The sequence below is a fragment of the Littorina saxatilis genome, linkage group LG6 (assembly GCF_037325665.1).
Source record: "Littorina saxatilis isolate snail1 linkage group LG6, US_GU_Lsax_2.0, whole genome shotgun sequence".
NCBI classification, from domain to species: Eukaryota; Metazoa; Mollusca; class Gastropoda; order Littorinimorpha; family Littorinidae; genus Littorina; species Littorina saxatilis.
In genome coordinates, this window is record NC_090250.1 from 37,453,674 (window position 1) to 37,480,390 (window position 26,717).

The following is a 26,717-nucleotide window of genomic DNA, read 5'->3' on the forward strand; positions in this document are numbered from 1 at the left end:
GTGGCTATGTAACATGTGTTACAGAATTGCACCAGTGTAAGGGTTAAGACTCCCTCCTTTTTAAGACCTGATTTTCTCAGATTTGTGGAGGTCTTAAAAGGGGAATTTCAATGTCTCTTCACCACCAAAGGAGGTCAATCATCGACCTCCAGGGTAAGTGGCACTGTGGTCTTTCTGGTAAGTGACAAAGTTCTCAGAATGTTATCACACTCTCTGGTAAGTGACAAAGTTCTCAGAATGTTATCACACTCTCTGGTCAGTGATAAAGTTCTCAGAATGTTATCACACTCTCTGGTCAGTGATGAAGTTCTCAGAATGTTATCACACTCTCTGGTAAGTGACAAAGTTCTCAGAATGTTATCACACTCTCTGGTAAGTGACAAAGTTCTCAGAATGTTATCACACTCTCTGGTCAGTGATAAAGTTCTCAGAATGTTATCACACTCTCTGGTCAGTGATGAAGTTCTCAGAATGTTATCACACTCTCTGGTAAGTGATGAGAAGTTCTCAGAATGTTAATTGTTATCACACTCTCTGGTTAGTGATCAAGTTCTCAGAATGTTATCACACTCTCTGGTAAGTGATCAAGTTCTCAGAATGTTATCACACTCTCTGGTAAGTGATAAAGTTCTAAGAATGCTATAGATAGATAGATAGATAATTTATTGCCAAGTGTACAATACATGAATGAACATAAAAAATACACGAGGAAAGCAGCTTGCTGTGTGATAAAAACAAAAATAAATAGCATTCATACATCTCTGGCGCATAGCATCATACATACATGGGTAAGACAATTTGGTATCACAGTAACTAATACATACACTATACAGACATGGTGAGAACTATGAAACTCTAAGAGCTATCGGAACCACAATAAAAGTACGCAGAATAAGATAGGATCCCCCCCCCCCCCCCCCCACTATCAACTACTGTAAGAACTGAACATGTTCCATACTGATAAAATGTACCTCTAAAACAGCACATAAAAATAAACTCTTCCAACACAACACAGTGGTTAAAGAACGACTAAAACTACTAAAACATACTAGATGTGTATTCCGGTAATATAACCAGCTGCTAAAACATAGTCTGGCTTCATCGCGTCACAGTGGTGTCACCATACTAAAACCCACTCTATATATCACAGTATGCAATGTCAGCTACTAAAACCATACTCCTAGAGCATCCTAAAACGTGTCACAATCTGTAGAGTTCATTTACCGGTTATTAAAAGCCAGGACAGCCTGGGGGTAGAAACTGTTTCTGAGTCTTGCCGTACGGCATCTGAGGGTTCTGAGCCTGCGCACCGAGAGCAGAGGCTGGAAGAGGTGACCAGCCGGGTGTGTGGGATCCTGCATGATGGACCTACATTTCCTCATCATGCGCAGGATGTGAAGGGAGTCTATAGAGGGGAGATCTCTGCCAATGATCCTGCTGGCAGCCCTAACGACCTTCTCCAGTTTTTCTTTCTCAAACTGGCAGGAGCTGCTGTACCAAACCGTGATAGAAAAGGTAAGGAGACTCTCTACAGCAGCCCTGTAGAACTGGGACATGATGGAGGAGGACACTTTGAACTTCCTCAGCTGTCTCAGGAAGTAGAGACGCTGATGGGCCTTCTTTACTGAAAGGTCAGTATGAACAGCCCAGCTAAGGTCATTGGAGATGGTCACCCCTAGAAATTTGAAGGAATCAACCTGCTCTACGTTCTCACCGCTGATGGTGAGTGGTAAGAGGGGAGTTTTTTTCTTCCTACGGTCAAAGACCATCTCCTTGGTTTTGGTGACGTTAACCTTTACACTGGTGCAATTCTGTAACACATGTTACATAGCCACTGGTGAATTAACAGAGAGAAAAATAAAGAAAAACGGTCATATAGGTTTTCACATCCATGGGAGGTAATCAGAACCGACCAAACAGACTGAGCCAGTAGCGCGACATATGTCGTGACAACCAGGAGACAGTATACGTAAAGTAGCGCGACATATGTCGCGACAACCAGCCTAAGGGTTAAGGTCAAGGTCATTAGCCACACACCAGCCCGACACTCTCGCAACCTCCGCTCGGTACCCCGACTCATCACCGACACTGATCAGGCCTTCCAGAGTAGTGTCATCTGAGAACTTCAGGATGACTACTGTGGGGTCTTGGCTCACGTTGTCGTTGGTGAAGAGGGAGAACAACAGTGGGGAGAGAACACACCCCTGTGGGGCACCAATGTTCAAGGTGATTGAGCTAGAAGTACTGCTGCCTACTCTTACAACCTGAGGCCTATCCAACAAAAAATCTAGAACCCACTTACAAAGGGATTCCTCGACGCACATGCCAGTGAGCTTGGAGAACAGTTTATGTGGAACAATGGTGTTAAAGGCAGAGCTATAGTCAATGAAAAGAACTCTAGCATAGCTACCAGACTTCTCCAGGTGCTCAACAATATGATGTAGACCTAAGGCTACTGCATCGTCCACGGAACGGTTGGCCCGATATGCAAACTGGTGAGGGTCAAGACTAGCATCAGTGGCTACCTTCAAGCGCTGGAGCACTAAACGCTCCAAACACTTCATCACGACTGAGGTCAATGCCACAGGGCGGTAGTCGTTGAGACCAGAAACGTTAGCCTTCTTCGGTACAGGCACCACAATGGAGCGCTTGAAGCATTTAGGAACATGGCACTGTTCTAGCGACTTGTTGAAAATGTCCGTGAAGACTGGAGCAAGTTGGTCTGCACACGTCTTCAGAGTCTGAGGAGTGATCCCATCTGGGCCTGCAGCCTTCCTGGGGTTCTGAGCCAAAAACAGTTTACGAACCTCGCTCACTTGGATAGGAAGTGGGCCCAGAGGGAGGGACGTTAGTGAAGGTGGAGACGTACAGCCATCTGAGGGTGAAGGGGGGCCGTAGACGTCAGTCATCGCAGGGGGTGAAGGTGGTAGACCCCAGCCATCCGGTGATGGGGAGCGGCCGTCAGCGACGTCTGTCGACGCAGAAGGTGGTAGACCCCAGCCCGCCAGTGAAGGAGGGCGGCAGCCAGCGACGTCTGTCATCGTAGAGGAAGGCCAGCTGCCCCCCGCCAACGAGCGAGGAAGACAGCCAGCGACGTCTGTTATCGTAGAGGAAGGCCAGCTGCCCCCCGCCAACGAGCGAGGAAGACAGCCAGCGACGTCTGTCATCGTAGAGGAAGGCCAGCTGCCCCCCGCCAACGAGCGAGGAAGACAGCCAGCGACGTCTGTCATCGTAGAGGAAGGCCAGCTGCCCCCCGCCAACGAGCGAGGAAGACAGCCAGCGACGTCTGTCATCGCAGGGGGTAGAGGTGGAAGACCCCAGCCAGCCGGTGATGGAGAGCGGCCGTCAGCGACGTCTGTCATCGTAGATGAAGGGGTCGGAGGTGAGCAGCCAGGGACGTCAGCAGTCTGGCCTCCAGAGGGTGGGCCATGGTGTCGCCTATCAAACCGCGCATAGAACTCGTTCAGTTTGTTTGGTAGGTCAGGGTCATCACTCACAGAACTAGCCTTCGACTTGTACTGAGTTATAGTTTGCAAGCCTTGCCACACAGAACGCGCATCATTTGATGCAAATTTACTCTCTGGTAATGGATGATGTACTCAGGGTAACACATGTCTTGGCTGTAGACGACAAACTCTCGGAAGTTTCTGCCAGCATCATCAATGACCGAATCAAAGCACTCGTTATTTTTGCACGCACATCGATCCTGGAAGCACTTCTTGCAAGGTGCACGCTTGTACTTGGTAGGGTTCCCGCTCTTGCTGATGAAGGGCTCCCCCAGGAGAACCCGCATCAGCATCATGGTTTTGTTGCCGCCTGTTCTCTGTCCTTTAGTATCTGAAATTAAAAATGTTCATATTACTTTGAACCCTAAGAAACTGCTCTGCAAGCAGTCTTTGATAATAAAACATTGCTCCTACCGTATCAAGTTATATGAATAATGTATTGGTACTGGTCCAAATGAAGGAGCTGTCAGTGAAAGGCTGCTGCACTACAGCAGAAACCCCCTTTCAGGATCTCCAAAAATCTGAGAAAATCAAGTCTTAAAATGGAGGGAGTCTTAAAATTGGGGTAAATTTACAGAGGTTCTGAACAGAAAGTCTGAGGAAAAAAGGTCTTAAAAGGGAGGGAGTCTTAAAGGCACAGTGCAGCTCACAGCCTTCGTTTTGCGTTTTTGTTGCAGCTGAGTGCATTTACAGTTCAAAAATCCTCCTATGGTAGTAAAACAAACCCAAAACTACCCAACGACGACATCTGTGAAGCTCGACAGTTTCTTGTTCACGCGAGTGCATAAATTAACCTAGTTATTACGTTGGTGTTTGGTCGGAGTTCGACTCAACTTGAGTGATTCCGGCCTCCATTTTGTTGTACACAAACTCATGATGACGTCTGACATAGTTTGCTTTAGTGACGTGTCTTTTTGTGCATATGATGTGGTGATCTACCTGATCTAAATTTAGATCCAAAAATAGGTCAAGACCAGCCGGGTCCGAGTACGAAATTAATTCGTAAAAAAACCGCAGTTCTTCACTCTTTGGGTGCAAGTCAATGAAACTTGGTAGTTCTTCTAACGGATAGCTGCCTGAGGTATGACTAAAAGCCCCAGGGGCTCCGTGCACCTGGATTTGACAAGTTCACTACCTTTAAAAGGGGGGTTCCCCTGTACAACTGTCAGAAATGCTTGTGTTCAAAAGCACAGTCCTTCCAATGCATACACACGATAATGCTCCCCAACTCAGATCTTGCACAGCATTTACATGGAATAAGATATTGCACTCGGACTCGAACCAAAATGCAGTCTGGCTGCTTTCTGTGCAGATTGGGACGGTTCTTGTTTTATGAAACGACTTCATAAAAACTAAGGCACTTCCATTAAAGGACATGCTATTCTTTGATATACAGCAGTCCCTCTCATGAACGGACACCCTTGGGCCATAGCAAAACTGTCCGTACATTGCAGGTGTCCGGTCACGGGAGGGGTGACCACACCACCCCCTCCCCCATACACTCACACAGAGACACACAAACAACAGGATTGAGTCTATGCTAATCACTTCTTGTGGCTACTAAACAATAACAACAACAGACCTGGGAACCCCTGTTTTGCACTTCGAGTATTCTCAAACAAACTTGGTGTATTTTCAGAAAAATGAGCGTACTCCACACAGCGTTTGAACATCCATGATTAAAACATGCCTCACGCGCGTCCGTCACACCGTTAATTAAGTTTACCTATACATTTAAAACAAATGTTTTTTTCAATGTTTACTGACAAAAACTGTTATCATGTGACAAAATACTGGATCGGCTTCGGGATGGGCGTGTGAAGAAAAGTTGTCTAGGAATTTTTCTCGTCGTATTTTTTTTCCACTGACCGTACTGATCGTATTCTCGACAATCATGCGTACAAAATACGGCGAAATCGTATGGGTTCCCAGGTCTGCAACAAACTCCTAATACTTCTTTAAACGTTCTGTAAAAATGATTTGTATGAAAAGTGTTGAAAAGAAGAGATCAAATAAATCCTCAAGGCAGTGAACACACTCACCATGCACTGACATACGAAAGCAGCCACACAAACACAGCACAGAGGAGCGTGTGCAGATGCTTTGCAAGAATAAGCTTGAAAACCAGTTTGAATAAATAGCAGCAGATAGAGCTGCATGTCATAATCATGAAATTTATTTTCTTCTTGTCTGGCTTTATTGACTGCATGCCGATCATGTGGCATGGCAGTGACTTTTCACTCTTCAGTCGGAAATACACTGTACATAACACAGCTCCCACTCGATCTCCCTCACTAATGCCTACCCCAAGCCGTGACAGCTGATGCTTGGAAATTGTGTGGAAGAGTACACCTCTCTATTTTTCTCCAATGCTCTTCCTGCTGACATGTAGTGACACCAGACACCCCACAGAGGTTAGCCAGCTACCCCTCCACCCCCCCCTCCCCTCTCTCACTCCCTCCAGCCATGTACTGTTTGGGGCTGTGACCAGAGAGACCAGCTGCACTGTTCACTCAGAGCAAAACCAGTTGACTGTGTCGTAACTTTTGACAAAGCAAGACAACTGAAGGGTTCACAGATTAGGCAACCGATTCACTGGTCAAGGCTGAGGGGAAACAAGAGTATCTTGTCAATGAAAGAGGTTACACACAGACACACGATGCTGAGAACTGTGGCCGGGTTTTCACTCTCTTTCGCTCAGGACCTTCATCGACTGTGGTTTCTGTTGATTACGTCCAACAGACAAGAATAAAGAGCACAGTGCAGTTTCATGTTGGCATCTTCGCATACATGTACTCCACTCCTGACCAAAACTACCCCCCCTTCTGATGGGTACACGTGCACTCAAGTTATCAGTGACTGTCATCACCCATTGTGGCTGTGATCTTTGTACCAAGAGCCAGACTGCTCTGTTATCGATTTTGTTGTGGTGAAAATTTGAGGATGGTCCGTCCGTACATTGGAGGTATGACTTGCTGTTGGGACCGAAAATGAGTGTCCGCGTCCACGTTTTGCAGGTGTCCGTTTAAGGGGGGGGGGGGGGGGGCAAATATAGAAGGAAAACACTCCGTGCCGAGCAAATGTGTCCGTACATGTCAGGTGTCCGCTCATGCCGGGGCCGTACATTGCAGGGACTGCTGTATACAAATTATACCTGTCTTGAAAGGGCACCTGCATTGTACGGGTACCTTTGGCTGGTCCAATTGGACTGGCCATGCACCATTCATCGCAGGTACCAATGTTAAAACGGAGTCATGTGACTCACCTGTGTACTGATCGGCCTTTGTGGGACTTTCTGAGGCATAGATTCCAGGTCCCAGCATGGCTTGATCATTGGCAATACGAGAATCGAGGCCCTCGTTGACAATTTTGTCGATGAACTCTTGTTTTGTGCCATGGAACAGGTAATGTTCATTCACCTAAAACACACAAAAAAGGGAATATACTGTGACATGTCCATTGACCTATACATGAATATAACATACAAGAAGTCGTGTATGGCAAAATTACTACATTTAGTCAAGCTGTAGAACTCACAGAATGAAACTGAACGCACTGCATTTTTTCACAATGACCGTAGTCCGCCGCTTGTGCATAACGGAGTGAAACTGACGAGCCTGTTTAGCGCGGTAGTGGTTTCGCTGTCTTGCATAGAACGCTTTTCTGTACCTCTCTTCGTTTTAACTTTCTGAGCGTGTTTTTAATCCAAACATATCATATCTATATGTTTTTGGAATCAGGAACCGACAAGGAATAAGATGAAATTGTTTTTAAATCAATTTCGGAAATTTAATTTTGATCATAAGTTTTATATTTTTCAATTTCAGAGCTTGTTTTTAATCCAAATATAACATATTTATATGTTTTTGGAATCAGGAAATGATGTAGAATAAGATGAACGTAAATTTGGATCGTTTTATATAAAAAAAAAAAAATTATTACAATTTTCAGATTTTTAATGACCAAAGTCATGAATTAATTTTTAAGCCACCAAGCTGAAATGCAATACCGAAGTCCGGCCTTCGTCGAAGATTGCTTTACAAAAATGTCAATCAATGTGATTGAAAAATGAGGGTGTGACAGTGCCGCCTCAACTTTTACAAAAAGCCGGATATGACGTCATCAAAAGTATTTATCGAAAAAAAGAAAAAAATGTCCGGGGATATCATTCCCAGGAACTCTCATGTCAAATTTCATAAAGATCGGTCCAGTAGTTTGGTCTGAATCGCTCTACACACACACACGCACAGACAGACAGACAGACAGACAGACAGACAGACAGACACACACACACACACACATACACCACGACCCTCGTCTCGATTCCCCCTCTTTGTTAAAACATTTAGTCAAAACTTGACTAAATGTAAAAAGGAAAGATATGGTGAAGCCTCTGCTAAGATACCCGCAAACACATGATAAAGATAGGTTTTATTTAAAGGTAGAAGGTGTAAAGTGCATGAGCACATTTTTAATTGCAAGAGAGAGAAAGGGTAGTCATGCACAAGAAATGTGTGTGTGTGACTTAACACTGTTAATATTGATGTTAATATTTTTCTTTTAACCTTAAAGGACCAGACCACGCTGTTTTAGCGTCAAAAACGCTTCGAATCGTGTTCCTGCGCGACATTATGACGTAAGAGGGTTAGACGTCACGCAAAGGAATTACTGAAAGTCTCGGTCATTGTTATTGTGAGCGGGCCGAGACTACTTGGCAGATCCAGGGTCTCGCTTTCTTGCACAGTTTCACCTATGAGTATGTGTGTGTGTGTGTGTGTGTGTGTGTGTGTGTGTGTGTGTGTGTGTGTGTGTGTGTGTGTGTGTGTGTGTGTGACGGAGTGATTGAGTTTGTGTTACTGTTTGTCGATTTCTTACGTGAGCCTTGAAGGCTTCGCCTCTTGTTTTTAAAGGCTATCAAGAAAACTGTTGTCATTTAAATTTGTAACACTCAGTCACATATAGTTTCACACACACACACACACAAGATTAACTCACTTGCATGCCCACAGAAGAAGTTTGCTCTTCACATTGTTCTGTTGTTGTTGGCTCACGTAAGTGTAGCCTATGCGATGATAAACTTTGTCTGTCTGTGCGTGCGTGCGTGCGTGTGTGTGTGTGTGATGGAAACTTTAACATTTCCGAGTCTATGGATAAAGCTTGCATAAGAAGATTACGTCTCGGTCAAAAGTGTTTGACGTGTGTGATAGAAACTATTTGAAGACGTCACATTATGACGTAAGAGGGTTAGACGTCACGCAAAGGAATTACTGAAAGTCTCGGTCATTGTTATTGTGAGCGGGCCGAGACTAGTTGGCAGATCCAGGGTCTCGCTTTCTTGCACAGTTTCACCTATGCTTACTGTGTGTGTGTGTGTGTGTGTGTGTGTGTGTGTGTGTGTGACGGAGTGATTGAGTTTGTCGATTTCTTACGTGAGCCTTGAAGGCTTTGCCTCTTGTTGGCTCACGTAAGTGTAGCCTATGCGATCGTAACTTTGTCTGTCTGTGCGTGCGTGCGTGCGTCTGTGCGTGTGTATGTCTGTGGTAGAAACTCTAACATTTGAAGACGTCACATAACATTGACATCACATTATGACGTAAGAGGGTTAGACGTCACGCGAAGGAAGTACTGAAAGTCTCGGTCATTATTATTTTGAGCGCGCCGAGACTAGTTGGCAGTCGTGTCCTTGTAAGTAGGCTACATACAGACAGATCTAGATCTAGTGTCTCGCTTTCTTGCACAGTTTCACCTATGCTCTTTCTGTGTGTGTGTGTGTGTGTGTGTGTGTGTGTGTGTGTGTGTGTGTGTGTGTGTGTGTGTGTGTGTGTGAGTGTGTGTGTGTGTATATACGGAGTGATTGAGTTTGTGTTACTGTTTGTCGATTTCTTACGTGAGCCTTGAAGGCTTCGCCTCTTGTTTTTATAATGTAATCATTGTAACATCAACACTCAGTAATAACCAATATTACAACACAATCACTTTTTCATCAGAACTCACTCACATACTACATGACTTTGTATTAAACCCTGGTTTATGGACACTTGCATTTGTACTTTGCATGGGAAAGCAGCCTGAATTTCAGGTGAACTTTAATAAAAGAAGATTTATATGTATGTTGCTCTAGATGCATGTTTTAATAAATAATAATGACATTCAGGAAAGTAAAAGGACTGTTGAAGTTTGCTGTTGTAAAATGTCTGATGATTAGGGTTCTGTTGCACATTTAGTGAATTGACTGTACCAATTGCTGTTATTATTTACACCCAATCAGTGCATCCACATGATATTATGTAGCTTAAATTAAAGAAAATGTTTTGATGTGTTCAGAACATACCAACAAGTTGCACACTCACTGACTTTCCGAAAGAACAGGAAAGTTCTTCCTGCCTGTCTGGTCGCTGCCATCAGAGACCTCTTTCTGTCACAGAGCTACACAGGCTTCAAATATATATATATATATATGTAAGATAAATAAAAGGTACATTACAACTCTCAACTGCGGGGTGTGTGTGTGTGTGTGTGGGGGGGGGGGATGTGCATAACCATTGCATACTTAAGGTCGGCTTAAACTGCAAACAGAAATGTGGAGCTTGCGTAACAATTCTTGCTTTGTCAGATTTGGAGATAGGCAGCCTCAGTCTATATAGTTGGTCGCCAGTTGGGGCGTCCTGCTTGGTGACAGACTGTTGAGTACGTTGGCATCCAGTGATAGTACTGATAGTAACAGCGATACTGTACACGCTTGCAGTGCAACTACTGCAACGTCTTCAGAATCCTCAGGACTGCAGTTCCAGTTTGGTGAAAAAACCCCGTCTGAGTGGCGTGATCGTTTTGAAAAACGACTGAACGGTTTTAGTGACGTTTTTATCAAAACTGAGTTTGACATTGGTAGGGCTGAGACAGGACTTTTTGACATCGAACTGCAGCCTGGGCCTGACATCAGAGAAAGAGCCAGACCACTTTCACCCAGAGACTTCGAGGAGTGTCGTCAGCACATTCAGGGGTTGTTAGATGCAAAGATTATCCGACCCTCAAACTCTTCTTTTGCGAGTCCCATAGTTCTTGTGCGAAAGAAGACTGGTGCGCTCAGAATGTGTGTTGACTACAGAAAAGTTAACGCACGTACAGTCAGAGATAGTTACTCCATTCCAAAGGTAGAGGATTTGTTTTTAACACTGAGCGGAGCTAAGTATTTCTCAAGCATGGACCTGTGCAAAGCTTACTATCAGGTTCCCATGTCTGAACATGCCAGCAAAGTGTCAGCATTTATTACTCCCTTTGGTTTGTATGAGTGGGACAGATTATCCCAAGGACTAGTGAATGCCCCTGCTTGTTTTCAACGGCTTATGGAGACTGTTTTTAGTGACATGAATCTCGTTGAACTGATAATATTTCTGGACGATATACTTGTTCATGCACAGTCGCTAGAGGAGCTGGAGGAAAGGACAGTTAAAGTGTTAGAGAGACTGAGAAAATTTAACCTGAAACTCGATCCTGCGAAATGTATTTTCGGAGCCACCGAGATCCGTCATCTGGGTTATCTGATTTCTGAGGGGACCATACGCCCTGACCCTGAAAAGCTTGCGGCAGTCACTTCATGGCCGAAACCTACCACAGTCAAGGGAGTCAAAAGTTTTGTCGGTTTTGCTGGGTTTTATCGTCGCTTTATCAACGACTTCGCCAGCCTTGCAAAACCTCTGAATGACTTGACGGTAGGCTATGTCCCAGCTAAGTGTCAGAAGAAGACAGGATCAAAGAAGCCCTCTCTGAGTCTCTCATCAGATTTCCCATCTGTGGGGTGAAAAACAACAACAAGCGTTTCAGTCAATCATTCATGCGCTCACAAACTCACCTGTTCTGGGGATTGCTGACAAGAGAAAACCCTTTACTCTTCATTGCGACGCTAGTGGCACAGGTCTAGGCGCCGTACTGTACCAGGAGCAGGACAAACAGTTGAAGGTGATAGCCTACGCAAGCCGAGGGTTGAACAAGTCTGAGCAGAATTATCCGGCGCATAAACGGGAGTTTTTAGCACTGAAGTGGGCCATGAGCGACAAGTTCAGCGATTACCTTCTGGGCTCGCCAGTGACTGTCGTGACCGACAATAATCCGCTATGCTATATCCTAAAAAATGCCAAACTTGATGCAACCAGCCACCGTTGGCTTTCCTCACTATCCATCTTTGACTTCCAGCTGCGGTATAAGAAGGGAACCACTCACATCGATGCAGACGCTCTATCCAGACGTCCACAGGAGCCGCCTGAAGAGGACCAAGCGTACCAGAGAATGATGGAGGAGACAGAGTTTCTACGCGACAAGGCAAAACGGTTCGACGAAGAGGCCCAGGCAACCATAGAGTTGAACAAGGAAACTGTGTGCGCCATCCTCACTGCTAAGGGGATTAGTCGGACTGCTTTTCTTTGTCGCCAGTCAGTCCAGCCTCGAGAACAGTCTCCAGATGATCCAGAAGTTCAGGATTCTGAGTGGTATCCAGCAGTGGAGAATTTGGTCAAGAATCCAGAATTGCTCAGCGATGATGTTCTAGATCCGCCGGGAGAAACAACCCCTCGATCTGAGCGCTGCTGGCGGAAACTTCAGCTAGACGACCCAAATTTAGCGATAGTGATGAAACACTTAGAACAGAGAGTGAAGTTGGATGCCAGTAAAACCGAACACTGTACCCCCGAGTTGAAGATGCTTGCCAAAGAACAGGGAAAATTAGAGGTGAAAGACGGTGTCTTATACAGAAGAGTGCTGGAAGAAGACAACATCAGGTGGCAGCTAGTTGTTCCTTCCTCGCATAGGGCTGAGGCCATGAGAGGGGTCCATGAGGATTTGTTTCACACACATGCGGAGGACGCGATCCGACAAGCCAGACTCCGGTTCTTTTGGCCGTACATGGCGCGCGACATCGAGAATAAGATCAAGAAATGCAGTCGCTGTATTCGAAGAGGGGCGCGTCAACAAAAGGCTCCTATGAACACCATTGAAACATCTTTCCCTCTTGAGCTACTCTCCATCGACTATCTTACCATCGATGTGAAGGGACAGAAGCAGAATATCTTAGTGGTAATGGATCATTTTACCAAGTTTGGTACTGCTATTTGTACTAAGGATCAGACTGCTAAGACTGTTGCTAAGGCTCTGTGGAACAACTTCTTTATGATTTATGGGTTTCCTAAGCGCATTTTGTCCGATCAGGGACGGGATTTCGAGTCACAACTCCTGAAGGAAGTATGTGACCTTGCAGGCATTAAAAAGTGTAGGACGACACCCTACCACCCTTCTGGGAACCCAGTGGAGAGGTGGAACAGAACCCTAATCCACATGCTGCGAAGCCTGGAGGATGAGCAAAAGGTTGACTGGAGGAAGAGCTTACCCGCAGCAGTCCATGCGTACAACTGCTGCATCCATCAAAGTACTTCTTTTAGTCCCTATTTCTTGTTTTTTGGGAGACAACCGCGGCTGCCGATTGATCTAGCTTTTGGCATAGATCTGAGCAAAGATAAAGGAACTCCACGGCAGTACGTCAGAACACTGAAAGAGCAGCTGAAGAAATCATATGACTTGGCCACAGCAAATATGACCAAGTCAGCAAACAGAAACAAGGCCAGATACGATTCTGCTGCTCATGCAGCTGAGTTGGAATGTGGAGATCGGGTTTTGGTCAGACGACTGGGACCCAGGATTGTCTCCAAGGTGACAGACAGGTGGGAGAAAGGCGTCTACATTGTTGTGTCAAAATCACCTAACGTTCCAGTATACACGGTTCAAGAGGAGACGGGCAGTGGTCCCAAGCGAACACTACACAGAAATCTCCTCCTTCCCATTGGTATGCTGGGAGGTGACACAACAGCGGTACGACCTACACCTGCACCCAGACGCAACATTCCCAAGAAGAACATCCCAGTCATCGAGTCAGTTGATGAACAGATGGAGATTGATATGGAACCTTTTCAAGTTTTAATCAAACCTGAGAGCGATGGGTTAAATGTTAATGCTCCAGCCTTTGTCCCCTCTACCCGAGATGACAGTGAAAAGGCTAAGTCTGAGTCAGAAGACAGTTCATCAGGAGAGCAGGCAGATGCATCGTCAGAAGAGACCGAGACAGAGGAAGAAACTTCTGAGACTGAGGAAGAAACTTCTACTAAATCACCTCCACCCAGGCGATCGAATCGGAGAAGACGACCCATAGAAAGGCTTAACCTGTCTCATCGTGTGGGTCTGGAACGCCTGGTAAATTGTCGACTATCCGAGGTTGTGACTCAGTCTTTGGTCACACTTCAAGACATTCCCATGTCAGATAGTATGGCGAGGGACATAGAGGATGCTCTTCGGACAATCATACATTTATGTTCATGATTATGTGCTGATTTGTCAATTGATGTGCTGATTTTGTTTTTCTTCGGCTCTTGTTCCTTTTGAAGTTCAGAATTTGGTTCTGAGGATTGTTTGCAGTGTTGAAGTCAAAATAGGATATTTTGGTGCCTGTGTGAACAAATATGTGTTGATGATTTTTCTTTTATGTTGAAATTTTTGCAGTCTTACTTAACTTTACTTGCTTATTGTAAGTTTAGTGGACAGTGAGATTTGCTGAGACTATAGTCATTTTGATTTCAAAAGAATTGTTTTCTTTTGATGATGTTATGATTTGATGGTGCTACAAGTTGAATTGTGGAGAGTAACCAATTGTTGTGACTGCTACTTGCAACTGTGTTTGGTGCTACGATGAGTTAACAAAAGATTTTGTTTTCTCCAGATGTCATAATTATAATACTCAGGAAGGAGAGCATGATGACTTACATTTTTTGTGTTGTGTTTTGTACTGTGTTCCGTGTGTTGCGAACACTGGTTTTGTGAACATTTTTGTGTGAAAATGTTGTTTTATTTTTTGGTAAATGTTCCACTTCTTTGAGAAATAAGGAAACATTTTCTTTGGAGGGGTGTATGTAAACATGTGAAAGAATCATCTTTTTCAGTCATATTCTTTCAAGGTTTTACTAGTCAAATCGGTTATATAATTCTATATCAAGGGGAAGAACTGTGGCCGTTTTCCACATATGCTATGTTTTTGGATTACTTCCCTTGGTTCCATGATCGTTTTACCATTTTGTTGTTGTAAAGATTAAAGTTGTATTATTGTTTAGTTATGCTTAACGTGTACTATTTAGTAATGAGATAATAATGTTTTTGAATGTTATTATTAGAAAATTTGGTTTAGTTGAAGATGCTAGGACATGTCTTTGAATCTCACTTTTTAAAAACCAGGAATGTTAGTGTTCATTAACTTTATAAATACATTTAGTGTTAAGAAATTATTTGGAAAATGTTTAATTAATGCTTGGTAATTTTAGTGAATTTTGGGACATCTTGTTTTATTTGTTAGGAGGTAAACTGATGTCAATTAATAACTGATTTTGGATTTTTACAAGACTTGCATCCTTTCTTTGAGAACCTGACTGAGCAGACAGTCCCAGGCCACAATTTGTCTGAAGTGAAAAACGTTTTTATTCCTAAATCAGGTAAGAAATGGCTTTAATATGAATTTAGTTGGTTTCTTATATATGCTATATACTGTTTTGAAAAGTTAGGTGATGTGGCATTTTTTTATTCTTAGAAGATGTTTGGGATTGAAATTGATTATATTGTACTCTGGAAAGATGCCAAACAAACCATGTGCTCTGAGCAAAATGATGGTATGAAGATACAGAAGAGATAAATTGTGACATGATAAATTAGTGTTTTGATGGAAATGAGGTGATTATACAAGATGTCTTTTTTATGTATTAGTTGTTGGGTAATAGTTGATTATTATTTTAGGACTATATTTGATGAAACTTCATTTTTCCTTGTTGCCTGACTTATTCACATGGTACTGATAATGTGGATTTTCTGGAAGCTTCAGGATGTTGATTGTTTATTTTGTTGAGGCATGGAAATGATAAGTGTTAACAACTTGTTCATGTCTGCAGTTAATTCAAGTTGATTTGTCATTAATTTGAGAATTGTATAATTGTTGTTGTGTGGAGCAGAAGAAGATTGAAGTATTTGTTTTATGTGGATTGTTGATGGTTGTAAGAAATGGAATATAGGAATTGTATTGAAATAAGAGGAATCACCACGCGAACTGAGATTACTAGTCTGCACAGTTGTTTTGTTAACTGTCAGCTTGTGAGAGATGTAATTCCGAGTGGTTACTGGTTACATCAAGAGTAATTTGAGACATCAAGTGAATGTCTTAGATTTTCTGTAAGGTGATTATGCTTAAAGCTAGTCACTAAATGGATGAAGTATAGTTTTGATTGACTCTGCTTGTAGCTGTGTCTGAATTAGTCTTAACATAACTTCTTGTCCATTATTGAGGAATTTTGTTATCACAGACAAGTGGGGCTGTGGTTTAGACAATATTTCTGGTTGGGTTGGATTCCATATATCATGTATTACATGATATGATATTCCTATTGTATTCCATTCTTCAATCATAACAAGAGCATTGCATTGTTTTAGTGTTGTGTTGTATTAGGTGTTATGTTCTTTTTGTTTTGTTCTATGGTGTATACAAAAGTGTTCTAGTGGAACTGAAATTTGATCTTGATGATTGTTTAAATGTATACTTATTCACGACTTGTTTCCGTGACCTTTCGAATTTCATGGGGGCTGCCATTTTGGTTTTGATGCGCTTCCTTTTCCGGTTTACGTATTTTCCGGTTTAACATAGCATTTGCGTTTTTTTGTCAGAAGAGTGATATTTGGTTATGAAGGAAGTCAAGTCCGCCATTACCTGCCACCTCAGTTGAGTGTTTACTTTGAACTTAAACTTGAACCGTAACAGTGTGTAGCCAGTTCACAAGACCTGTTCATCTTCCTACCAGTTCCAACTGTTGTTATCAATGGGTCGCGCAGCTGGAGGAAGTGTTTATTTCCATTCGGAGCCCAACTTCAGTTCAAAACCAGTCAAAAACTGGCCTTGACATTCCCACACCCTTGAATGACATTAGATCTACGTCGTTTCCGCTTGCCAAAATCCCACATGTTACATGTCTGCTCTTCGAGTTGTTTGGAACTTAGTTCGAGTATTTTCTCGAACGTAACTTTTGACCCAGCTGTCAGGTAGGCATCATGAATTAGACGTACACTGGCAGTTATAAATCATGTTGTGCAAAAGACTCTAACGAAGTAGAGCATTGTGGAAAATCGGGAATGCTTTCTCAGTTTGTGCACCCTGGCAACATTCAGCAGGAAAAAAAAACCCTGCATATGCCTTCCTCTGCAAAAGTCGCGCGAAGAATGCTGAACGGGCAGCGACGACTAGCTGTTCTTCTTCACTGAAAGTAATAAACTACCCCCCAAACCCTGCAAGTTTGTGCGATTTACTTTGTGGACATGAAGCCAGCAGAGGACTTCGGAATGCCCACTTAATTCCTTGATTGTACTTCCGTCACAAGAACTAAAAGAACATTCAATGTTCGTTAAATCTGTGGATCAAGTGACTCACGAAGCGGAGGAAATGAAAATCACCGGCAGATCTGTACAAGATGTTGAATTCTGCCAGGGAAACGAAGCCGCCCTCACGGCAGAGAAGTCTTCGCCTACGAAAATCAGTAGATCTAGAGCAAGGTAAACATACGTTTTTCAAAGCTTGTTCACAAACACACACACACGTACACAAACACACACACGCTCACACCATCACACACACACATGAAAGAGATGGAATAGCTGATCGAGTGATGACAATGTTGATTGATAAGGTTTTTTTGGTGCGGTGAACTTGAGGCTATATTGTTCTATCAATCCATCGATATATTTTACACTTTCACCCCAGAAATGAAGCACGTGTACACATATTGAACAAAAGAATCATTTTAAGCTTTCATTGGCATTGTTTCCTTTTTTTGCAGACATGTTGGCAGGAAGTGAGTGTTTCACCCCACTCTTGCAAGGTAGGTTGATCACTGATGACAAGTTCTGATTGTTTTTCCTTTTTAAACGGATGACAATCCGTACTCTGCAGATGGATCTAACCGAGATGGATCTAACCGACACGGAAGCAACATTGGGAACAAACTGTTATTCAATCTGTGAATATGTCATGTGTGAGGGGTATAACTGCAAGTAGCCTACGTTCGCTAATGTAGAGAAATAATTTTGGACTCAAACTTCAAGTTAAATTGTTTCTGCTGTCAGAGCCATCTTTCTGAAGGAACAATATTTTACATGCCACTGGATTGTTGTATATTCCTTCTTATTTTGCAATGACAGGCTCAGCTTTCATTTGATTGTAATGTGTTTCTTATTTGAAGCTTTGTACCATAAAAGCTCTGTAGAAGTGTTGCACTTGTTTTGCAGACTGCATTAGGCGTGGTAGCTATTGCACACCCCCCCCCCCCCCTGCCTATTTATCTAACATTCCCACCCACACACATACACAGGGTGCTGACAAAGGATTTTTTTTCCATTCTCCTTCAGGCCATCGCTTAATTTCTTGCAGACTGAGGAGCAATGGACGTTTGAGCAGCTCCTAAACCTGGGGCACACAAGCCACAAGGTAAATAAGGTATCAGTATACAAACAATTATGAACAAATGTTTTCCCTTTGATTTTTATCGCATCATTTTTTCATAAAACTCTGTAAATTGTGGCAATTACACATTATGCCAATAACATTATTATGAAGAATTTTTTCATAAAACTCTGTAAATTGTGGCAATTACATATTATGGCATTTATGCCAATAACATTATTATGAAGAATGAAGATTTTCAACTTATCATTGAAGAAATGAAATCAAGCATTTTTGTTCATTCTGTATTTGATTATTATTTTTCAGTCTTTGGGTTGGCATAGTGGGTGAAATAAGGGTGAGGAGTGTCGGTTGGTGTTATTTTTTAGGTCTTGGTGATGTAATATTTTCCCTACGGTATTATTCATGGTTATCATAGTGCAGATTCCAGGGAAACGGTTTTTTGAACAGCCTCTTAAACTGAAAAGCTACAAGGTCAACAACATAAACAGGTTACTGGTGTCTCGGGCATTGATGTTTTTAAAAAGATTTGCACAGCAATTTTTGTGTGTGTAAAGAGATAATGAAAATAAAGCATAACAACTTTTATATTTTTGAAGTGGAATTAAATGTTTTCATTTTTTTTATTTTGAAGTGTTTTTGTATGCAGGTTTTATTGGATGGGTGGGGGGTGGTTTTGATGGTTCTGATTTATTATGATGTAAGGGTGTTTTTTTCCTTAATTATTTATTTAATTGGTTTATGCAGACTTCATGGCAGCCACTGACCTGACGATATGACAGCCATGAATATCGAACGCAGAAGGAGAAAAAGAAGAAGACAGTCTAACAGGAAAATAATTCTGGTATGCTCATAATGTCTATGCCAGTTAAAAAAAAGTCATGAATTAAAGTTTACCCAGGTTAGACATTAGCATGTCGTAATTGTGACAATGAATGTATCCGTAAACGCACCAAGAGACTTACTTAGAAAAATTGAAGTCATGCATCGTCAATATGACTACAATCACAAACTGAATAAGGGGAAATCATGTCAATTTGGTGGTCTGGATCATCAGCTGTTGCTCATTCGCTATAATGGTCTACTTGACAAAGTCCGTCTTCGTGTGCTTCTTTGTTTCTTTATACCTAGTGTAGACAACATGTAGGCGTTTGCAGACTGTTTATTGTATTGCTGTTGTTTGTTTGTGAGTAAAACTATGGTGTGACCTCAATTGTTTGGAATTTGTTGTGTATGTTCTACTTTGTGTAAGGTGTTTCTCCATGCCCCCAGAAGAACCGACATCATATTAAAACCTTTATACCCTGAAAATACTTGCATACTAGATGTTTCTTATTGTAATGATTGTCACTTCACTTCAGTGCTTTTCACGCCTGGTGGCGTGTAGGGCAGCGACAAAGGACGATTGGGGACAGGCAAGCTCTTAAGTTGTGCAAGCCTTCAGAAAACTGTCAAGTCTGATTTGCTAGAACAAGCGATATTAACACGTTATTAAGATGAATATTTGATTAAATATGTGCAGGAACTACTTCAGCAGATTCATATGGCCAGTCTCACAATGCAAGGAAGGTGAGTAAATTGAATTATGTCTTTCCCACCTGTTCTGTGTTTAGTGTCAGCCGTGATTGCCTGATGAGAATTTGAAAACATGTTGCTAACTAACATGAACCCAACCATGAAACGTGATGTAGGTGAGTAGCCCATCTAGAACAAGAGGCGAAGCCTTCAAGGCTCACGTAAGAAATAGACAAACAGTAACACAAACTCAATCACTCCGTCACACATACACACCCACACACACAGTAAGCTTAGGTGACGACTGTGCAAGAAAGAGAGACACTAGATCTAGATCTGTCTGTGTCTGCATGTAGCCTACTTACAGGGACACGACTGCCAAATAGTCTCGGCCCGCTCAAAATAACAATGACCGAGACCACACACACCACGCGAGAGAGAAAGACTACAGGGAGGCATGCCGTCATGATGCATTAATTGACGTCAAACACTTTTGACCGTGACGTAATCTTATGCGAGCTTTATCCATAGTCTTGGATAACCACTCACACATAGACTCGGAAATGTTAAAGTTTCTACCACAGACATACACACACACGCACACACGCACAAACGCACGCACGCACAGACAGACAAAGTTACGATCGCATAGGCTACACTTACGTGAGCCAAAAACGAACCTGTTCTAATTCCGAATTAGAACAGGTTCTTTTTTCTAGATGGGCTACTCACCTACATCACATTTTATGGTTGGGTTCATGTTAGTTAGCAACATGTTTTCACATAGAAAATGGTGGGCACCTGAACAAATATCTGCACATTACAATGAAGTCTTACTTTGTGATATGATGGTTTAATAACCCCCCCCCCCCCAACCCCCCCCCCCCAACCCCCCCCCCCCCCCCAAGAAGAAGCTCACATAACTACCAACTACACAATTTCATTACAGAATCAAACAATGGGAAGAATCAGGATTCAGCAGTGCTAGGTCGTTGAGGGGAATAGCTATCACTAGGCACTCAGCAATAAATAGTTGAGGTTTTCACGGACATTAACAAAATCCGGTAACCTACGGACAGTAAATTTCACAGGGAAGGGAACAAGAACGTCAAAATGGAAAAGTATGTTTTTTCTTTCAAACCATTGATAGAGCTTTGAAGCTTCACACAAGTTTTGCAGAGAGAGCACTCGGCCTATTCATTTTTGGCACTAAAACATGCGCGCACACAAAAAGAAAGTTTTTAAAAAGTGGCGCCAATGTATTCTCACACTCACAGCCTTAGAATATTGCAGTTTGTATGTTACCAAATTGAGGCATGATTTTACTCCATGCAATTACCTGACCAAATCTGCGACAGTCGGGCAAACTTCTTACAAGTCGGATTGGGCCTTCAATCAAATACTCAGAAACCAGCAGCTACTTTAAGTAATACTAGTTTTGTTGTTATTTTTTACAGCTTGTACTGAATGTGTTTTTCTTTTATCTCCTCAGAATCGAGTCAGCCAGAGAAAGACCATTGAGAGGGAGAGCGCACAGTAAAGCATATATGGCATGCACTTCGGTGGACCAGTGCCATCATCTTCATAACAAGAGATGCAGATCATATTTTCTTATGTTTAAGTATAGCTGTTAGCAAAAGTATTTGACGATTCTTGGGTACGACTTTCGTGTTTACTCCTATTAGCTTGTGCACAGCCCCAAAATCTGTTTTATTTTGATTTATCATTTATAGTTTGAATTTTTTTTAAATGGAATTAGTCCAAATGTAAATACATCTAAGGTTGCAATATTGTTTTCTTGTATATACCCTTAAAACTACCTCTTCGTGTAAACAAAATTTAATTGTAAAAAGAAGTGTTTGTTCAAGGGAGATAATTTGAAGCGAATTTTTTTTTAAATCAGTAAAACTGCGTAGTGACATCCTCAATTAAATAAAAAGAATAAGGAATAAAGGTATACACACAGGTTGTACCCATTTTCTTGATTGCACTGCTTTTAAGTAGAAAGCTTTTTTTCTCAGAATTATTTTACAAATAAAATTCAAGGGAGGCAATTGATATGATAAAAAGGAAGAATTTTTTCTTTTCTTAGAATACTGTACACATTTAGTAAAGTATAATTTACAAGACAAAACACAGGGTTTTTCGTTTTTTTTCTGTGCCTACTACTTGACAAGAGAACCACGAGATTTGTGCAGATTATTTAAAATGTTCTGTACAGTATATTTTACAACTTAGACAGATCCATACAATATATATAATTTTGTAATAGATGTTTACAATTTGTAGGTATGTTTTTGTTTTAAATCAACAGTTCGGATAGCCACAACAAGTGTGTATGTCTTGTGATTTGAGAGCTTTAGCACTGGATGCTTAGAATCCTCTTGATCATTTACTTCAGTAGGTTAAGCCACCTTCTCCAAAATCTTCTCTCCTATTCTGTGCTTACTACAGTGGGTTTGACAAGAGAACCACGAGATTTGTTTTTGTACATATGTTGCTTTTATTCTGTACATTTTAATATTTTAATCCTATGTGCACATTTTTTTTAACTGTGTTTTTGTTTTTGTTTTTCTGTATTCAAAGTGTGTATGGAAACCATAACCTGTCACAGCAGTATTATTAATCTGGATCTCCCTGCTAAGAACGTAATTAACAGAACGTGTGCATGTAGCTAAAGAACTTAAAAAGAATTTCTGCTACTTCACTCAAAATACGTCCATCCTCACACTCATATTTTCTTAAAATAATATTTGTTCATACAAACATGTTTGCGAATTATTCAATTTTGCGTAAAATATTCAATTACGATTTCTTTGTGTGTTGCAAAATTATGTAATAAAATATTGCAAGATCAAATTCAAAACAGCAATAAAGCTGCTGACGGCAGAATGCCTCTGTTGACTTCTCTATCTGTTGGGTCAAACTATGCCACAGACATGTTTCTTCTAGTAGCTCAATATTACGTGATACAGTCTCAAAGACAGAACAACGCAATAACCTTTTTTTGTGTAGATTCGATTGACTTTTTCCTGAAATAAAATATTCATGAAGCGGATTCTGACTGAGTTAATATATTTCTGGAAAGCTGAACAACGCAATGCGTCTGTGACTGGTGAAGAAGCAGAGCTGGAGCTTTTTGTATTGTTTGTCGTTGGTTTTATTACACACGCACTCACATACGGTCAACAAAATGTTGCATGCTCCTGCTTGACAAACAATTGCCTGCATACATGTGTGCACGTTCGAACGTACGAACATTCATACCTGTGCAAACAATCTGCCACTTCAAGTTCAACACCCAAACCCCACACATTCCTCCAAAAGGAGTCTGAAATATAATACTGGCATTTGTGGTATTGAACGAGGACCGTACCTCAACTTCCATTGTCTAGTGCATGTGGGTCTCATGTTGTACGTGTGAAACCACTTACTTAAAAAAGAAAAAATCTTGTAAGCTTATCGAACAATTATATTCTTAAACAAACTGGTTAGAATAACAGATTTAGGAGAATGCAATGCAAGGAACATCTTTATCTAATTCGGTCGATGCTTAGATCTAGAAAAGCACCCACTTATTCCAGTATAATAGAGAAAAAAATCCAATTGAAAAAGTTCCAGATCTAGACAAGGCAGCACTAGCAGCAATTTTAGCTAGCAAAATCGAACTTGCCCTGCAGTCATGCAAGGTCGAACCACTTTCCCTGCCTAGTGGGGGTTTGGCGGGTAGAGGGCCGGTGCTGGCACACTCGGAGTGAAACGACATGACACCTACTTCGATAGCTTCTCCGGATTTACGTGTACAAACAGCGTCCGGGTTTACCGCTTCGATTCTAAACCCTAGTTTCTCATGTTGGTAATAAACTGGCTATTTGTTTATCAGATGTGTCGTTGTTCCACATTAAATGATGCTAGAATGCAAGGTCGCAATCATTTGGTTATCAAACCAGGTTGTGTTCTTTTTTTTCATCACCTTTTTCCGCGCAAACAGTTTTGCGCCATTTCTTTTGCGCAGACTGGGCGGGACAGGAAGCGGAAGCGCATCCCTATTTCTGATTGGACAATGATGCCGACGCCCACTTGACCCCCACTACAATGTCAAGGTCGGAAAGTCGTGAATACTGTTTTTGTTTTATTTTTCAGGGGTAATTTTCTCAACTCTGTTGAGGACGTTTTGAGTTCACTTTGGATATTTTTTGGGTCTAGTGGATCTCTGGTTGTGTTTGGTTTTTGATGAGAGAGTTAGTTAGTTTTTTAGTTTGATTTAGAGAAGAGATTTTTGTATTTTGAAACTAGTAATCTAAACATGAAGAACTTTTATTTTGGCGAATGAGAAGAATTTTGTTGATTGAATGAACAACTTTTACTTGTTTTAGACTATGTTTTTGTAACCTGAAAACTGAGTTGACTAAACTGCTTAATTCAAAATAAATTTCTTTAGAACACTTATCTCATTTTTTTGTTGTTTATTGTGAAAGCAAGAGTTTTACCTCACCCCGAATCCTCCCTTAACCATGCTAGAACAAATTTAAGTATGTTTTAGCAGTAGGTTTACATAAGATTTGTCATTTTTGAAGTAGCCTACATTTTTGTAAGAGTCCAGAATAGTCTAGGATAAGGAGGAAAAACATAGGGTGGGTCAGGAAATCTGAAACATTGCATAGTTTTGTTTTGCCTATGTAGACACAAAAAGTACTTAGAGCACTTTTTCCCCCCCAAGAGAGCATAGCTTAGTTTTAATTATTTTAATGCCACTGTTAGCAAGAGGAGTACTACAGACAGCAATCAAACAGTGGGTTTTTTCTGTAGACATTGCTATTTCTGTTTAGGTGTTTCAGTAGTTTTCTATGCGGATAAATCATGCTGCATGATCACTAGAAACAATCCAGCTCTGTTGCATGCAAGTTTTTTAAAGGTTTTTTTTCCCATGTTACTCCGAGAGAAAAAAAAACAACCCACAGAGATAAAGTTGAACTGGCAGTTTGACTGAAGCAGTGGTAATAACACAGAGTGCTCTTCCTACAATCAATTTTTTTATGTGGATGATGATGTCCATACATGTACTTGGTTGTATTATTTTGCTAGACTATTTGTTTCTGTTAGATATATCTGCTCACATGATTGTTGTTCATAATTTGACATTACATTTACTGCTGATCAAAATGTATTGTTGGAATAGGTCTGCTTAATATTCTGACTGCAGTTTTGTAATAAAATCAAATAACACAGATGTTTTAAGTATCAAAGTGCTTTTCACACACACACACACACACACACACACACACACACACACTCACACACTATGAGTATGACTGCAAACATGAATTTGTACTTGTATTAATTATAATTACTGTATTACAGAACCTGATCTGAAAAAAAGGACAACAGCAATTAAATTATTCATGCAAGCTTGCTGTATTAACGATTTCTTTATCTATTTAATACAACACTGAATTAGATAACAACTATAACAACGTGTGTGTGTTTGTGTGAATGTCTATGTGTATATGGACGGACACTGATTAAACCCGAGACTCATCGATTACCCAGGTGAGTGTAAAAGAGGGAGAGAGAGAGGGAACTTTAAGGTGGGTGCATGGGGACGGACATGTAGTAACAGATATATGTTTTAATCTGTAATCTTAACACATGTGCTTAAAATTAGGAACAGATGCCATTCCACTACAAATACTGTCAGTCTGACAAAAACGCCCAGTGACACTGAACCCCTATCCCTTACAGAACACATTCAGTATACATGTACTCACTTCCTTTCGTCTGCGTTTAGTGAAAGCAGATCGTTCTGATGACATTGGTATCCGGTTTCTGACCTCCTGTGAGTGGTCAACAATTGTCGGAACTGGAACTGCGTTAGGCAACAGCTGTTTTGTGTGTGCCAGGTTTTCTTGCCGGCTTAACTGCGTTCGCATTGGAAGAAAGTGTCGCGAAACACAGCACATCGTGTTGGCCGTTTCCAGTTAATCAGTCTTGCTGCAGAAGTTGTAAGCCCATCGGAAAAAGGTGACAACTGATGCCTGAACCTTTTTTCTATACTTCATAGCTGTCACGATCGGGTGACAGAGACCAAGAAAGTGTCACTCAGTGGAGTGCCTGTTCTTGGTCGGTTATGATAGAAAGCGCCTGTGCGTGATATTGGGCTACAGCAGAGGCTGCTGACAGTGCTCAATGAACACGGATGGTTTGCTGCGCACGAGTTTTACAGTGGAGGTTTCTGCTGTCATAGGGCTGACGGGTTTTTCGCTGACAGCGCGCACGGGATTTTCAGGGATTGAGTTTCTCGTGTCTTTTTTCTGCTTGGGGAGGCAGAATTGTGTATAGCTGGACTGGTTTTGTGACAAGGTCAGTCACGTGTATTTGGCTAGGTTGTCTGACAGAGACACGAGTACGGGGCACTTGACACCCAGCGGCAGAAGGGGAAGGATCTAATACATAGTTTCTAGAGTATGATGGTTTTTCACCGAGTATTATATTCGGCACTCTAGGGGAACTTCCACTAGTCTTTTCTTTCTCACTGCCACGTATTTTGCTGAGGACAAGTCGTCAACTTTCCTTCGTCGTGCGATGGCTTTCGCATAAGGATTCGACAAGGGGTTCTGGATGTTGTTGTCACTGTTGACGAACAGAGGCGTTTCCAGGGAGGAAGCGGATTTTGCTTCCACGAGAGTACTACAATCATAGGCTTTTTGAGGTAATAAATCATTATTTAACGCTGTTGATGAGTCTGTGTTGTGGAATGGAATACTCTCTGTTGTTCTTTCCAGGTTAGCGCATAATTTACTCTCTGTGACGCTAAAATACTAATCTGTATATGGTTTTTGCAGATAGGGAGAGAAGGACGGAAAATGGCTGTTTTGTTGTTGTAAAAAGTCCGTTTTGTGCAGGCCCACGTGCTCGATGAGATATTTAAAGATGACATGTTTTAAGGTGGTGGGTGAGGGGTAGCTGACATGTTTAGTGCACCGATGCTTTCTGTTTGCAGCCTTCGTTTCGTTTCGTGTTCCTGTAACCGCTGCACGGCTGCCTTTGGCGGGACACTGCTAGCTGCAGACGTTGGAGCTGGGACCTGAGGAAGCTACGCTGACCAGCAAACCGGCTAACCAGCAACCCGGCTAACCAGCGAACCGGCTAACCAGCAAACCGGCTAACCAGCATAC

The 26,717-nt window shown here is 41.9% G+C and overlaps 1 protein-coding gene and 2 long non-coding RNA genes across 3 annotated transcripts; 2 read left to right on the forward strand and 1 right to left on the reverse strand.

Moving 5' to 3' along the window:
* Positions 1–1,840: 1,840 nt before the first annotated feature.
* LOC138969627 (protein mono-ADP-ribosyltransferase PARP12-like) lies at positions 1,841–11,399 on the reverse strand. Its single transcript, XM_070342486.1, has 4 exons — positions 11,356–11,399; positions 10,727–10,742; positions 6,772–6,925; positions 1,841–3,837 (listed from the first exon to the last, which is right to left on the reverse strand). The coding sequence occupies exons 1-4, from the start codon at positions 11,397–11,399 to the stop codon at positions 3,524–3,526; spliced, it is 528 nt and encodes a 175-aa protein (XP_070198587.1). The 3' UTR covers positions 1,841–3,523.
* A 3,409-nt stretch (positions 11,400–14,808) lies between these two features.
* LOC138969144 (uncharacterized) lies at positions 14,809–24,772 on the forward strand. Its single transcript, XR_011456383.1, has 2 exons — positions 14,809–15,025; positions 23,686–24,772. It is a non-coding gene; the product is annotated as an uncharacterized lncRNA (long non-coding RNA).
* On the forward strand, positions 16,124–21,205 carry LOC138969143 (uncharacterized). Its single transcript, XR_011456382.1, has 6 exons — positions 16,124–17,120; positions 17,405–17,446; positions 17,973–18,051; positions 18,775–18,871; positions 19,550–19,596; positions 21,035–21,205. It is a non-coding gene; the product is annotated as an uncharacterized lncRNA (long non-coding RNA).
* Positions 24,773–26,717: the final 1,945 nt, after the last annotated feature.

Bases quoted from the DNA above. Each gene is read 5' to 3' on its own strand.
- LOC138969627 (XM_070342486.1), bottom strand. From the start codon at position 11,399: ATGAAGAGTAAAGGGTTTTCTCTTGTCAGCAATCCCCAGAACAG. The intron at 3,838-6,771 runs GTGAGTCACATG...TTTTAATTTCAG, and splicing joins AAAGGCCGATCAGTACACAG to ATACTAAAGGACAGAGAACA.